The following is a 16,637-nucleotide window of genomic DNA, read 5'->3' as shown; positions in this document are numbered from 1 at the left end:
TGATGTATATTATGAATGTATCACAGGATACAGAATGTGTCAGTCTTACAAGTTTGTTGTTGTTAAATTCTATGGTATTATGTAAATAGTACTAAACAATTTCTTATTAAAGTATCTGTAACTTAGGTTGTGTTAAAGAAAAATAAAAGTATTTCAACATGTTTATAGTAATAAATAAACATGCACACACACACAAAAAAAAGATTTCGTAATGTATCTGTGTTTCATGGATACTATGTATATTGTGGTTCAGGAACTCTTCTGTAGTGTAATATGACTCTTTCAATAAGAAATACCTTAAATTTGTATTATTTTAATTTTTTTAAATTATTTATTTTTTTAAAGAGAAGAAAAGCTCATCATCCACTAATAAATAATTCACTAAAGAATAATTTGTTAAGGGAGGGCATTAAAAATCTAATATCCACAGAAATGACTTCTTTCTGTACTTACTCGAGTCTGTATGCTAATGGTGGATATCACCTGTTCTACTAGTATCATGGTTGTGGTACAAACTCCTGGATTTAAAAAGGAAATTTTTTCTTTATGAAACACGTCAAGGAGAATATACATTGCCCAGTGGATGTGAGGATTTCAAGTTAATTAAAAAGATTTTTGTATGCGGTTCTGGAGTGGATCCACTTGTGATTCTTATTGCTCCTTTCTCTTCGTGTAGCTCCTTTCTGTGCATATGGCTCCTTTTTCTGCATATGTGATCTTATTGGGATCATTTGATCTCTCTGTTGCTGCATAAAGCTCCCCATATGTTCTACAAGAATTTTTAATTCCTTGGTAATCCAAGGTGTATAAACTGATTTAACCAGGTTTTCTCTCAGTAATGTGATTAATATGCCATAATGGCATGAAAATAAGTTGCAGAACACAGTCTTTTGCACAGGTCAAAAATGTGGCTTGACCAGTATAGTTTACTATCAATATGTAAGCCCTGGTATTTTGAAGTATCCACTGTAACTATCTACTGGTCACCTAGTTTTTCTCCCATTTCTTCATCTTTAGAGATAAGTGAAATTAACAGAAAGACCATGTATGTTAAACCGGCTAACGATAGCTCTGAAAACCTTATTAGTTGGCACCTCAAGTTCATCAAATGAATTATCAGCAGGTACTGTAGTGTCATCAGTAGAGATGGTGAATTTACATTGTCTTTTACAAAGAGGTAGATCATAATAAAAGGCATCTCTCGACTATCCAATACAACTTTCTGCATTCTGTTAGAAAGGCATGATCCAAGCCACTTCCTTGCTGCACCATCTATATGTAGGTACCTAGTTTTGTATAAAAGTATTTGATGAGTGACGCAGTCATTTTGCTGATGATATTATGGTCACTAAGGTGCTTAGCAATTGTGGTAAGTGTTAATTTCTCTAAAACCTTGGAAAAACTTGTGAATCACGAGATTGACTGATAGGTAGCAGTGTCTAACTTATCTCTCTTCTTATACAGTGGTTTTACAACTGCATACTTAAGTCTGTCAGCAACTTTTCCTTGCTTTTAGATAAGTTGTCGGTTCCAGTAAGGTTTTTATGTTTCAGAGACTTAATGATTCTTTCAATTTCCTGTACAATGACTGTTCTTATGTGGATCTATTGTACTGTGCTAGGTATACTGACTTGCATTGAATTGTTGACTTGATTTATGGAGTCTCCCAATCCTATTTGTAATGTTACTGTTAAAAAAGTTTGTTGAATACATCAGCTGCTATTTTTGGATCACTAACAGGATTATCTTCATTTTTTATTTGGGTATTTTCTCTACAGATTGCAGTTTTCTCTGGTTCCTTATTTATGAAACTGCAGGTAGTATTTACTTAACCCTTTAAGTTTTTGATTTCTGATTTTAAGAACATGTTATTCAATGTTTTTATGGTCTTATTAAGAATTCTATTGTACAGTTTGTAATGCTTAATCTTATTGGGATCATTTGATCTCTCTGTTGCTGCATAAAGCTCCATTTTCATTCTACAAGAAATTTTATTTCTCATAGTAATGCAAGGTGTATACTCTGTTTTAACCAAGTTTTCTCTCAGTAGTGTTTTTAGAAAATATTTTTACAAATAGACATGTAACCTCACTGATAAATTTGGAATTAAGACCAACAGGAGACCAGTCCACAAGCTGGAATTGATGATTCAAGTTTTCCATGGTGTTTTTCCTCAAGTTCTTCCAAATGAAATTTACTTTTCTCTGTACATTTGCTTGAACTAAGATGAGAAACTGTCCTTCAGGACCAAAGAGGCTATTTATAATATTTTTGACACTTAAATAATTATATGTATTCCTTTGTATAAAGATGTTGTCTATTACAGCACTAGAACTGGCTATACTCTAGTTGGAGAGCAGGGCCATTTTAAGTTCTAAGTGACACAAGCTGCTGCTTGGTGTGCCAAACTGAGGGCTATGACATTTCCATACAGGATGTATCACAATTAGTATTGGCCATTTGTTGCACCAAGCTGAAAGGGGTGCTAGGAACCCAAGTGCAAGATTTGTATACAGTATGTATCACAATTAGTATTGAAATCTGACATGGGTGAAAAGGGGAGGGCAGTCCCAAATACTAAGTCATTTCCGTGGAAAAATATTTTCGAAGCAGCCGTCTTGGAGAGTCTTACCACTGATCCTAAAGTGTAAGAGCACATCAGATGTCCAAGATTTGTTTTGTTTCTGTTATCTGTTAAAAAAATTCACCTGGAAGTCACCCTTTACAGTGAATGATTAATTTTTCCAGATGGATATGACAAGAGTGATTCAGAGTCTCAGGTAAAAATTCAGATTTCCATCACGTATCCTGGAAATTGATAATGTGAGAACTGTTGTAATATCCACTGTTATCTTACAAGGGGAGGCCATGATGTTGGGATTGCGGATTTACTTCCGACTTTGTACACCTTTAGTAGGCCATTATAACAACATAATGTGCAAGTAGTAAGGTGCATTACTTTGGCAATTCTGAGAAAGTTGTGAGCGAAGTTTTATGTGTCTGTTATGTAACTGATATACCTGTGCATATGTACGGGGTGCTAGAGTTCTTGGTGGTCAAGTGGTGAGCGTTCGAGGCTTGTAAGGCGAACGTGTATAAAGTGATGGTTTGACTGTCGCTGAAACGTAATTTTTAATCTGTATTTTTTCATCACTGGTCATATTATTTAGTTTATATGACATCTGAGAGCTAATCTACATCTACATGGATACTCTGCAAATCACATTTAAGTGCCTGGCAGAGGGTTCATTGAATCACCTTCACAATTCTCTATTAGTCCAACCTCTAATAGGGTGCGGAAAGAACAAACACTTATATCTTTCCTTATGAGCTCTGATTTCCCTTATTTTATCGTGGTGATGGTTTCTCCATATGTAGGTCGGTGTCAACAAAATATTTTTGCATTCGGAGGAGAAAGTTGGTGATTGGAATTTCTGCGGCAACGAAAAACGCCGAAAAATGCCTTTGTTTTAATAATGTCCATCCCAAATCTTTTATCATTTCAGTGGCACTCTCTCCCCTATTTCATGATAATACAAAACATGCTGCCCTTCTTTGAACTTTTTCCATGTACTCCATTAATCCTATCTGGTATGGACCCCACACTGTACAGCCATATTCTGAAATAGGACAGACAAGCGTAGTGTAGGCAGTCTCCCTACCAGATCTGATGCATTTTCTAAGTGTCCTACCAATCTAATTTTAAAAAGTCCTCATGTATTTGCATGAAGTTTTAGTGAATTTCTTGTTATTTGGCTACTTACTATTTTTAATTCAATTTAATTATTAGAATAGACATATTTATAACTATTGATTAGTAAATGAAGAAACACATGTAGTTTCCCTGAAAATGTATGCTTGTCATGATTTGTGAAATCCGTTATACATGCAATTTGGTAAGGTATCCAGAACTACTTTACACCTTAACACTTTGAGCTGGAGACACAGAGGCAGGCCCCATTTGGCAGTTAACCTGTATAGCAGTGAGACATTGCTAATGTAGCAAGAACAAAGTGTAGGTACGAACTTTTTTAACATCACAGAATTTACACTTGTGCTACAAAAATGAAAGTTTGAGCAGGAGTTGGACCATTGCCTCACACATGTTTGTTTCACGAAGCTCGAATGTTAAGCACTTGACCACTATGAACTCTTAACATCGGTACTTATGCACAGATACATCAGTTATGTAATAGATGCATAAAACTTTTCTTGTGGTTTTCTCAAAATTTTCAGACTAGTGCACCTTACTACTTGCACATATGTTGTTTTAATGGCCGATTAAAGGTATGCAAAGTTTGAAGTAAATCCATTGTCCCAGGGTCATGCCATCCCCTTGTCAATGCCCCACACCACAAAGTGTTGTTCAGCACAGTATTTGCTTAAATCTAGAGATTATTTCTAACAATTGCAACTCCACTTTTTTCTATACAAGACCTAAAATAATGAGCAGCTAAACAAAAGTATTCCACCTGTAACACGTGAATTCTGTTTTTAATATGATATTCAGAGAAACATAGAATATCAAATTCATTTCCTTGTTCTTCACCTTCTAGATGTATTACCAATTGGTCCATTTTATTCTTCAGACCACTTATATTTTGAAGAGAAAGCTTGAGACTTATTCACCTTTGTATTAGGTTGTGTGGTACAAGAGCAATTTTTCTCAGTGCACAATTTGTTAGTTCTGTTTAGAGCACTTTAGGCTTATTTTGAATACATGGCTTGGACTGCTTATCTCGTGTGTGACACACCATAAAAAATGATGTGTGAGGTACTTACTTACTTACTGCGTTGGCCACACAAACTGCACTCGGTCTTTGGCCTCACCAATCAGCATCCTCCAGTGTCCTCGGTCCATGTATTCTTCTTCAGACAGCCAGAATACTCATATCCTCTCTCAGAGTTGTGGTCTTCTCCATGGTCTTTTCCCTCTAATATCTTCTTCCACTACCTGCCTAATGATATGGCCTTCTCGACATATTACTTGTCCATTCCACTTCAGTCTTCTTTCTTTGATCACTGCCATGATGTTCATAGACTTGTATAGCTCGTGCAATTCACAGTTCTTTCTTTTCCTCCATTCATCTCCATCTTTCACTGGCCCAAAAATCCATCTGAGAGTGGCATTCTCAAATGTCCGGTGTTTTCTTTCCATCTTTTGGGTGATGGTGTAGGTCTCTGCTCCATAAAGACTATGGGTTGTATTATTGTCTTGTAGATCCTTGTCTTTGAGGATCTCAATAGAAGCCAGGACTTTTAACAGCTTTCCCAGAGCAAACCTTGACCTGTTTCCTGATTGTATTTATGTGATGTTTTCCTGGTCTGTCTCATTCCTTTCATTGAGTATAATGTGTGACACCACACAAAAAATGCTGTTACTCTTCTGGTGCTAATGATGTTGCCTACACACAAATGAATTACACTGTTCTCTTTCTCCCTGAGTGCATTGCTTTCATTTACATTTTTATATGTAAAGTACTTTCCTTCATAGTTAAGATGCATTCCTTGCCGGCCATGCTAGCATCTGTCCAGTTAGTCTGTATCTAGAACACTGCATTTTGCAAACAAAGAACACTTTTAAACATCCTGGCAGTTTAAAACTGTGTGCCGGACTGAGACTCGGACTCGGGACCTGTGCCTTTCGCAGGCAAGTGCTCTGCCATCTGAACTACCCAACCACAACTCACGCTCCGTCCTCACAGCTTCAGTTCTGCCAGTACCTTGTCTCCTACCTTCCAAACTTCACAGAAGCTCTTCTGTGAACCATGCAGAATTAAAACTCCTGGAAGAAAGGATATTGCAGAGACATGGCTTAGCGACAGCCTGGGGGATGTTTCTAGAGTGAGATTTTCACTCTGCAGTAGAGTGTGCGCTGATATGAAACTTCCTGGCAAATTAAAACTATGTGCCGGATCGAGACTCAAACTCGGGATCTACTATCTGAGCTACCCAAGCACAGCTCACGACACGTCCTCACAGCTTCAATCCTGCCAGTACCTCATCTCCTCCCTTCCAAACATCACAGAAACTCTTTTGCGATCCCTGCAGAACTAGCACTCTGGGAAGAAAGGATATTGCGGAGACATGGCTTAGCCACAGTCTGGAGGATGTTTCCAGAATGAGATTTTCACTCTGCAGTGGAGTGTGCACTGATATGAAACTTCCTGGCAGATTAAAATTGTGTGCTGGACTGAGACTCAAACTCGGGACCTTTGCCTTTCACGGGCAAGTGCTCTACCATCTGAGCTTCCCAAGCATGACTCACGACCTATCTTCAGAGCTAAAGAACACCTTTCTTTTATTTTAATGTTAGTTTTCCATATTTCTTAGTTCACATGTGAGTAATACATGAAGTAATATCTGTATTGTATAGTTGTGACTATTGTACACTCCTGGAAATTGAAATAAGAACACCGTGAATTCATTGTCCCAGGAAGGGGAAACTTTATTGACACATTCCTGGGGTCAGATACATCACATGATCACACTGACAGAACCACAGGCACATAGACACAGGCAACAGAGCATGCACAATGTCAGCACTAGTACAGTGTATATCCACCTTTCGCAGCAATGCAGGCGGCTATTCTCCCATGGAGACGATCGTAGAGATGCTGGATGTAGTCTTGTGGAACGGCTTGCCATGCCATTTCCACCTGGCACCTCAGTTGGACCAGCGTTCGTGCTGGACGTGCAGACCGCGTGAGACGACGCTTCATCCAGTCCCAAACATGCTCAATGGGGGACAGATCCGGAGATCTTGCTGGCCAGGGTAGTTGACTTACACCTTCTAGAGCACGTTGGGTGGCACGGGATACATGCAGATGTGCATTGTCCTGTTGGAACAGCAAGTTCCCTTGCCGGTCTAGGAATGGTAGAACGATGGGTTCGATGATGGTTTGGATGTACCGTGCACTATTCAGTGTCCCCTCGACGATCACCAGTGGTGTACGGCCAGTGTAGGAGATCGCTCCCCACACCATGATGCTGGGTGTTGGCCCTGTGTGCCTCGGTCGTATGCAGTCCTGATTGTGGCGCTCACCTGCACGGCGCCAAACACGCATACGACCATCATTGGCACCAAGGCAGAAGCGACTCTCATCGCTGAAGACGACACGTCTCCATTCGTCCCTCCATTCACGCCTGTCGCGACACCACTGGAGGCGGGCTGCACGATGTTGGGGCGTGAGCGGAAGACGGCCTAACAGTGTGCGGGACCGTAGCCCAGCTTCATGGAGACGGTTGCGAATGGTCCTCGCCGATACCCCAGGAGCAACAGTGTCCCTAATATGCTGGGAAGTGGCGGTGCGGTCCCCTACGGCACTGCGTAGGATCCTACGGTCTTGGCGTGCATCCGTGCGTCGCTGCGGTCCGGTCCCAGGTCGACGGGCACGTGCACCTTCCGCCGACCACTGGCGAGAACATCGATGTACTGTGGAGACCTCACGCCCCACGTGTTGAGCAATTCGGCGGTACGTCCACCCGGCCTCCCGCATGCCCACTATACGCCCTCGCTCAAAGTCCGTCAACTGCACATACGGTTCACGTCCACGCTGTTGCGGCATGCTACCAGTGTTAAAGACTGCGATGGAGCTCCGTTTGCCACGGCAAACTGGCTGACACTGATGGCGGCAGTGCACAAATGCTGCGCAGATAGCGCCATTCGACGGCCAACACCGTGGTTCCTGGTGTGTCCACTGTGCCGTGCGTGTGATCATTGCTTGTACAGCCCTCTCGCAGTGTCTGGAGCAAGTACGGTGGGTCTGACACACCGGTGTCAATGTGTTCTTTTTTTCCATTTCCAGGAGTGTATTTAATTGATTATTAAATTCTAAGAATTTCTTTAGTTCTGTTAGTAGTTATTTGCCTTGCTTTTTGCCGCTATAGTCACCACATGCTCATTTTTTGCTACCTTTTTGTCATGTAAATTAACATTTATAATATTTTTTGTTGTTACCCAGGCTTGACGATACCTATTGCTTAGCATTTATTGTGTTGTTTGAGAAGTTTTGTCACGTTTTTGTGAGGCTGTCCATTAAAAATAATACATTACATTCATAGTTGTGCTGTTGTAGATTTTTGTTGATAGTGTCTTTAACATTATATCCACTTCTATGCAACTGGTAGGCACAATTTCTCACCACCATTGTTTTTACTAATGCTCGATTTAGACCTTGTTTCATGATTATGTCCACATGGTTGGTTTACAAGTTCATTTCAACTGTTGGTTCAGTCTCTTCACTTACAGGGAATTTATTTTTTAAGTATCAATTGCCACACCCAATTCCTTTTTTGTTTTCAAACTTGTATTTTTATATGATACTTCAGTCCAGTTTTTATATGGAAAAGAACTGAGCTTCAACTGTGGAACATTGTCACAAATTTTTGCACTTTCTGATGATGATTACTCAGACACTGTGCGGGAGAAGTTTGCCTTTCGAAGTTCTTTACCGGTACAAAAAATCTTTACAATGAGCTGATGCTTCTGTCTTGTACGCAGGCTACAACAGTTAATACAGGCATACTAGAAGTGAATATTTAAGTAGGAAAAATTTTAAATTAACAATAAAAAGTCCAATCATTCCGTAGACCGGCAGTGTCCTGCACATTCCTTCCCCTACCTTGGAAGATGTTAATGCAGGAATGGAGCAGCAGTAGAAGACAGATTTCCCAAATAGGATACATTGGTAGCTGGGGACAAGAGTGCCAAGTGGGCTTACAGTGAAGGCTAAATTTTTTTTTTGTAAGAAAAATGCCCCATTATCACTGACCTCACCATTGATTTGGTGGCAACGCCATAGGAGGTTGACATCCCAAAGCCACAGTGTTCTGAAGGGAGACAGCCATATGGTGAGGGCAGCCCACCCTCAGCATTCAGACAGCATGAGGGACAGGTAAAGCCATCATCTGTAACACTTGTACAATGGATATTGGCCCAGAACTGGCCCAGAACATTCGGGAACTACTATACAATATTAGGGCATTCAGATGGTAAGGAGACAAGTTACAGAATTGTTTAGGCACAATTCTATAAAGCTTGTGAACAGTATTTTTGTTTTTTGTTTTTTAACACCAGGTTAAAGTTTCTCTTAGAGATTTGGGGAGATCTACCCAATAGCCTCAGACAGTTAAATCCTGTTAAAATGAAGATCTACAACTTTTATTATTAACATATTCCCTTTTCTTACAATCTACAAATGCAATCATCACAAAAGGTACCTTTAAGCTGTGAACACTAGTTATGTGTGGTAACTTATGCTAAAAACATAGTATTAATCAAAGTAATACACCTTGTGTACATACACCAAAACACTTCTAACCATGTGTAACTTGTGAAAAGTACATAAGTTTCTTGAAACCTTTGTGTCTCATGCAAGCAACATTTGATAAAGAAATTAAAAGTTGTTCAAACTACAGGCACCCATAAAATAGTAAAAGTTTCATGAGAGAGAGTAAACATACCAGTGACTTTACCACTGCCCATTACTATGAAATCTTAATTAATCAATTAATGGAAAAAATGAAACTAATTATAGAGGCCTTACACCAAAGAGCTAAATGAACTGTATAGACTTAACATTGCTGCCTCCTGACAAGATATGAATCACAAGTTCTAAGGTTATCAATGTTTCATATGTACCAACCCATTATCAGGGTATCATTGTTGGTCAGTATTTTACAAAATGCACGTGCCTTACATATTTATTTAAAAAACTGTGAAAACAACTATAGCACTATTTCTGAAATTGCACATTGAAACTGGTACTGTTACTTACAATTACTTTTGCATAGCGTGAACTCTAGAATTCCTGGATTGCTTTCTCTTTATAGTATAACTGAGGAAAATGGCTATCACATGTCTCTTCTGCTTACCACCTTCAAGTGAAGTGTTTAGATGAATTGATACCATAGCAAAAGCAATGTGAAATGAGATAGGTAGCAGCTACCAAGTAATATCTTACATGCTAAGTTTGAGGCTGCATGTTCAGAATCCATGTGACCTCTATCAGTGATAGTTACTGGGCAGGTGAGGCTCAGGAAGAACTGCCCATGGAAGATTTCAAAGCAATTTACAACATCCTTGCTTGTACAGGAGTGCCATGGCTGCTCCTAATGGAAGCAAGATAATGAGTGAGAAAACAGAAAGTGGAAATGTTACAGTGAGTGTAATCTTTTGCTGGTACCAGTAAGTAATGTGGAAAGAGTGCAGTCTAAGATGATTTGTCTGCTTTCACAGCCACTAGCTGATCTGTTGACTGTAGCAAATGGGTGTCAGTAAAGTCTGGCAACGATGACATGTTGTCATGATGAATTATCTTGAACAGTATAAACCACTGCCAGTTAACATGGTACGATATGAATAAGTAATGTATGCAGCACCATAGTAAGCCTTGGTCACAGTCGGTGATGTAGGGACAATGAACAACCAACTGTTGCAGACTGTGCTTAAACACAGGGTTAATAAAAGGGCAATTTCACAATCATGGGTTCTGTTTCAAAAGACAACATCAGAACTGATGTGTTGGCAAATGTGCCAACACCTTGTAGATAGAGGAGGCTGAAATGCACGCTATCTAACGCAGACGGGTGTGAAGTCTGGAACAGGATAAGTTATGAATGCACTAAAGAAAAGTACGTAGCTTCTTTAATACTTAACTTTAATTCATCCTTGTGGTACATCGCTCGTGACTCTACAAATGAGATTCTCTCCAGATATGGTTAATGGCGCCTTGCTAGGTCGTAGTCATGGACTTAGCTGAAGGCTATTCTAACTGTCTCTCGGCAAATGAGAGAAAGGCTACGTCAGTGTAGTCGCTAGCAAAGTCGTCGTACAACTGGGGCGAGTGCTAGTACGTCTTTCTAGACCTGCCATGTGGTTGCGCTAGGTCTGCAATTACTGACAGTGGCGACACGCGGGTCCGACATGTACTAATGGACCGCGGCCGATTTAAAGCTACCACCTAGCAAGTGTGGTGTCTGGCGGTGACACCACAAGAACAAATGTAGTTTTAGGCCTAGGTACAGCTGTGCAAGTTGGCTAGTGACACTGTTGTATGTGACTGATGATCCTTACTGACAATCAGAAATTCATGAGTTTTCCAAGTAATCTGCTTATTTAAGATGCCCCAGGCTACAGGAAAAGTGTGCAGTCAGTTACTTCCAAGGTCACAGTTAAAACCTGATAAAGGTAGACATATCTTCATCAGGAGATTGTTGTTATGTCAAGATAGTAGCATTTTAGCAGCAGCATAATAATGAGGTAAGAATGATTCTTTAAAGTGATAAAGTATTTGTAGCAGAGCTGTAATCTGGCTGGTGATGTTGGTTAGTGAATGCAGAACATTTTAGCAGACATTAAATTAGGGCTGAGTTTATGCTGTAACCCCAACTAAATTGTTGTGTGGAGGGTATTCATGTATCCTTAATGTGCTGGATATTGGCAAGCAGATTATCTTCTCAGTGAGCTTATCACACATTATGTTGAGGAAGAGTGCTTTGGCTGTCTTCAGTAAGTGATATATCTTGATGAATAGCAACATTCCAGCATTTGGCATCATGATGGTCAGGTATTCTGAACAGTTTCTTTGGTACTACCCCATTGGCATTAAACCAAGCTCTTTTTAATCATATATAGTGGATAGTGTCAGTAACACTGCATAACTGTTCTTAGGATGTTTCCAATTAATTGTGCTTTATTCTGTGTGGAAATAGCATCTCTGCATTACCATATCATTTCAAAATTGGTGCACAGTCCAACAGCTGTCTGGCTACTTGCTGCATTTGAAATTCCTCTTCTTGAAAGAATGTTAAGTTAACTTCCACTACGAGCAGCACATAGTGTGTCACATATAATAAATCAGTCAGTTGCTCATATATAACTCTTAGGAGGAAAGCTGTATGTGGAATGGCAAGACTAACAAGATAATACTCATCAGAAGAGACAAGATACAGCACCTCATGTTCATATGTGAATGTAAAGATGTGTAGTCTGCAATACTGAAGGATGATGACATGGTTATGTTCTGCCAGTCAAGGATGGTGTTCTTGACAGCAAAGCAGGGCTGCACTGTTTGGTCAAAGAGGCCACCTGGAATTCTATAATCTCCCCAAAATTAAAATCAAAGACAGAGAAGTTGCCCTAAACTGAACACAATAATGGAGGACACACAGGCTATAACTTTTCAAATGACTTGAGACAAGTATGGGTGCAGCTACTGTTTTATAGTATCCCTGAACTCAGTAACATGTGATTGAACTATTGGACATATCTGCTTGTGGGGTTTTGTGTTAGGTACATAGGAGGAAGGGGGGGGGGGGGGAGTGGAAGAGAGCAGCTGAGGAGAGGAAAGGGGGGCAAGGGGCAGTAGAGGCTGCTAGACTGACAAGAGACAAAGCAGACAGACTGAAAGACACAAGGCAGGCAGATTCCACATGAAGCCACATTACCATAATGGAGCCTCTCCTGTAATGTGAGGCACCATATCCACTCTTCCAGCCAACAGAACATGCATTGGTCAACATGAAGTCAGCTCTAAGCTATCTGGACACTGGTTGTGAGGTGTTCTGATAACTGGAGAAGTGAGCATCCATTATTGAAATATTTCCAGTGAAAATTTGAGCTGGTGATAAGGAAACTTGTAATCAGCACACCAAAAGACATATATGAGTAAATTTTCAAAACGTTTACAAAATGTAGTAGGTAAAATCATTATCATATGTGCTTGTGCAACACTATCTGTTCAGAAGTATTTGGATGCCCGTATGTAATGCAGAATTTACCACTAGATGTCATGAGAGGTGGACTTGCCCGTATAAAAAAAGATGGGGAGTATTGTGACGTCAGTAGAGAAACATTAACAGCAGAATGGGTCAATTGAGAGAGCTCAGTGACTTCAAATGTGGACTAGTCATTGCATGTCAACTGAGTAGCAAATCCTTTAGGGACATTTCAACACTTCTAAACCTTCCCAAGTTTACTGTTGGTGACATGATTGTGAAGTGGTAATGTGAATGAATAACCACAGCTAAATCAAGAGCAAGCAGAGCTCATGTATTGATGAATAGGGATTGTTGAATATTGTGGACTGTGATAGTGAAAAAACACATGAAATCAGCAGAACCAATCATTCCTGAGCTTCAAAGTGCTACCAGCAGTTAGCTAGCCATAAGTCTTCATAGGGAGGTAAAAAGTATGGGGAACAATGTTTGAGCAGCTACCATAAGTGATGTATCTCTGTTGTAAATGCTAAACAGCACTTGAGATGGTGTAAAGAGCAATGCTGCTGGACAGTGGATGACTGGAAACAAGTAATTTGGAGTAGTGAAACGAACTATACCCTGTGGCAATCTGATGGAAGGGTTTGTGTTTGCCATTGCCTGGTGAATGTTACCTGCCATCACATGTAATGGCAACAGTGAAGTATGGAGGAGGTGTGTCACAGTATGGGGGTCTTTTTTTTGTGGACAGTTTGTTGTCCCCTTATTGCGCTTCAGAAAACACTAAATGTGGAGGGATATGGGGAGATTTTGTAGCGTTGTGTACTGCATACACTAAAGGAACAGCTCTGATGTGATGATTGTTTGTATTGGACTGGCAATGTACCCTGTCATAAAGCAGCATCTGTGAGGCAATGGTTTGTGATCAACAAAATTCTGAAGTGGAGTGGCTGGTCGGTCCTGTCCTGAGCTGGTCGGTCCTGTCCTGAACTCAAAGGAAAACCTTTGGGGGGAGTTAGAATGACAACTTCACTCCAGAGCGCAGTATTAAACATCACTATCTTCTCTGGTTTCAGCTCTTGAGAAAGACATTCAGACACCTCACTGAAAGTGTCTCCTGTGGAGTTCAAGCCATCATGAAAGTGAAGACTGGATACACCCCCTGTTAATTTCCACACTTATAGATGTCCAGATACTTTTGATCAGATAGCGTATATGGAATAACACTGTATTGCAAACACTAAGTAAGTATTAGAATCAACTGGATGGAAAAATGTGTAGAAACTGCTTAAAGAAAAGAAGCAGAAATTCTTTCTTCAGTACAAGGTACCTGACAACAAAGGAGATACTTTGGTAGCAGGAATACTGGGAGATTTGGAATATGAATTAATGGAATGCTCACTTATTTATCAGCTGCAGCAATCTGTGACTTCCATCTGTTAACACAGTTAATGAAATGCATGGCTGGAAAACATTTTGAGTATGATAAAGAGATCATGGCAGCTGCAGATCGATATTTACCAGACTTCCCAGTATCATGCTACAAGGTTTGATCAAAGCACTAGAAAAAATATGAGACAAATCTGCTTTTACCACTTGAAAATAAGGTCTTGTGCTACCAGACAGAATTTTTCTCCTTGCCCATGTAGAAGACTTTTAATGGCTCATTACAAGGCAATTAATCTGAAGTCTTCTTTCTACAGCTGCTTTTGCAAAGCAGTTCTTCTCACTCAATCTTCTAAGAATGTCATAATTTGTGACCTTTTTAGTCCATTTGAAGTAAGATGAGCTTGTAAGGGCACATAAAAAATCTTGTCTTTTTTCCTCCCCCTCTTCCCTGTGAGTCCAAAATACCAAACTCCATAAACATTATTTCAAACATTTTATCCTGATTTCTAGCCTGTCACCTTTACAGGTTTAAGAGTTTCTTATTTTTGTTTTTGGCTATGTATAATTCCTCTCCTTTTTTGGCTGGCCTGTCTGTAGTGATTAAGCCATCTAAATTAATAAAAGAGTTAGCTTGTTCAAGTAGCTCATGTTCCAGGACTTCAGCTTGCATTCCTTTGAAACAGTAAATCACCCTCTTCTGTAAATTTTCCTCCATTGCAAACACAGCTAAATATTGTGGATATATTATATTCAAAATGTCGTAGATCTGAGAAATGATAAACTGAAGAGAAAGAGAACGACGAACATGAATTACTGCAGTGAACTACATAGCTCAGTCCTGGAAGATGGCAGGAAATAACATATAACTGATATCTTGCAGTTTCTGCATGTCTCATTTTACCAGTTTTGTTGCTTTTTACATTATTATTATTATTATTATTATTATTATACAATTGATCAAGTTAAGAAGTGCTACACTATTACTGTATTTGAAGAAATATTAAAGTTTCTATTGTTCTGTTCATTCAATTTGTATGTATTCATTTATTAATTCCTTGAATAATTCTTTCCTATAAATAATGCCTGAGAATAATACTTCTAATGCTGTACCTGCTGATGGGGCATTTAAAGTCTGCCTTACCTCTCTCATTTGAATTTTTATCAGTTAAATTCATTCTTGATGATACTTGGAAAATGTTATAGGCGCTTGGCCACAGTATAAATAGCGCCACAACTTTGCTTGTTAGCTGTGTACTGTCAGGCATTATAATGGATTCATGCTTAGTTAAATGTCTGAAAACATATTATTATGTGGCATATGTAGGTATATTTATTGGAAACATGACGATGATAGTTTCTTAAAACTGATTACGTAGCAGTCAGATTGCCACCATTGGGCTTCATACTTCCACAGTCTAAAATTTCTGATATTTTCATGCTATAACAATTGTTGATTTTCAGAAAATGGACTCCCTGCAGGAATGCATGAAGTAGAAATTATTGAACGATTACGCATCAAAAGAGCATGGGAAAAAGTACTACCTCCAATGGACAATCCTGAAAATATTCAAAAAAGAAAGGATATTCTAGAAGCTATTGAACGAGATGAATGGTCCTTCAGGGAGAAGGTATGTATCATTATGGCCATATTTGGATAAGTTAAAAATGTTTGAATTGAGAAGTTGAAAATGTGCGAAGTCTGGCAAGAAACTGCAGATATATCCACCTGCAACTGAAACAGCAGTAAGTCAAGTAGTGTGTGCTGGTTCTGAAATTTTCGTGTTAGTTTCTGGTAGTCAATGCTTTAAAGGTCAAGGACAAGTCTGAATTTCTGTACAAAATTTTAAACTGCAATGGATAGCTAGAAATGCACCATGAATTTTACTGTTAATGAAATTGAAAAATGAGATCAACTTAAATATACACCAAATATAAAATGTGAGAATTTCAACTTGAACTAACAGTATAGTTGGAAGCAACTGAATAGTGAGTAGAATGAGGAAAGTACACAATATTGTTAGGAAGGCATATTTGTCTCCAAGCTCTGGATGAAGACATGCACTTGGTGCACACCAAAGTCAGACTGAACATTTTTTTACAGTGGGGTGAACAAACATCGAGTTTTGAGTGAGAAATGTGGAGAGTATTTTTATAAAAATATACCCTAATGTATCCACTCTTATTGGGATGCAGAACCGCTCGTAAAGTTTTCTTGAATGGCACATGAAAGCTAACATCAAAAGTTTCCCTTATATGTCACTTTCATGTCTTGTATGTTTTTTTGTAGTATTGAGTTGGCACAAAAGGAACTGGGAATGGTCTTCATATTTCCTGAAAAAGTAAGTCCTTCAAGTTGTGTGCACCAAGACGCCTCAAACTATTTAATATAGAATCCTAATACACTTCTGTGAGAAAATTATTTTAGAACAGTGTGAAGACAAAAATAACCACTTTGCTGTAGAAAAAATAATTACTATTGATATCGTTCATTTCTATGGTGAGAAATAAATCATATTTAAGACCAGATC

General features: G+C 39.2%; 1 protein-coding gene across 1 annotated transcript in view; it reads left to right on the top strand.

Moving 5' to 3' along the window:
- The window catches only part of LOC126191219 (cilia- and flagella-associated protein 91-like), a 356,082-nt gene that overhangs the window by 77,962 nt on the left and 261,483 nt on the right, over positions 1-16,637 (top strand). The window contains exon 6 of the mRNA XM_049932021.1: positions 15,571-15,737. Within this exon, the coding sequence (XP_049787978.1) occupies positions 15,571-15,737 (167 nt within the window). The remainder of the gene's footprint in view (positions 1-15,570; positions 15,738-16,637) is intronic.

This window comes from Schistocerca cancellata, chromosome 6 (genome assembly GCF_023864275.1).
Source record: "Schistocerca cancellata isolate TAMUIC-IGC-003103 chromosome 6, iqSchCanc2.1, whole genome shotgun sequence".
Classification (NCBI taxonomy): Eukaryota; Metazoa; Arthropoda; class Insecta; order Orthoptera; family Acrididae; genus Schistocerca; species Schistocerca cancellata.
The sequence above is the reverse complement of the archived record's forward strand: the minus strand, read 5'-3'. Positions and strand labels throughout refer to the sequence as shown.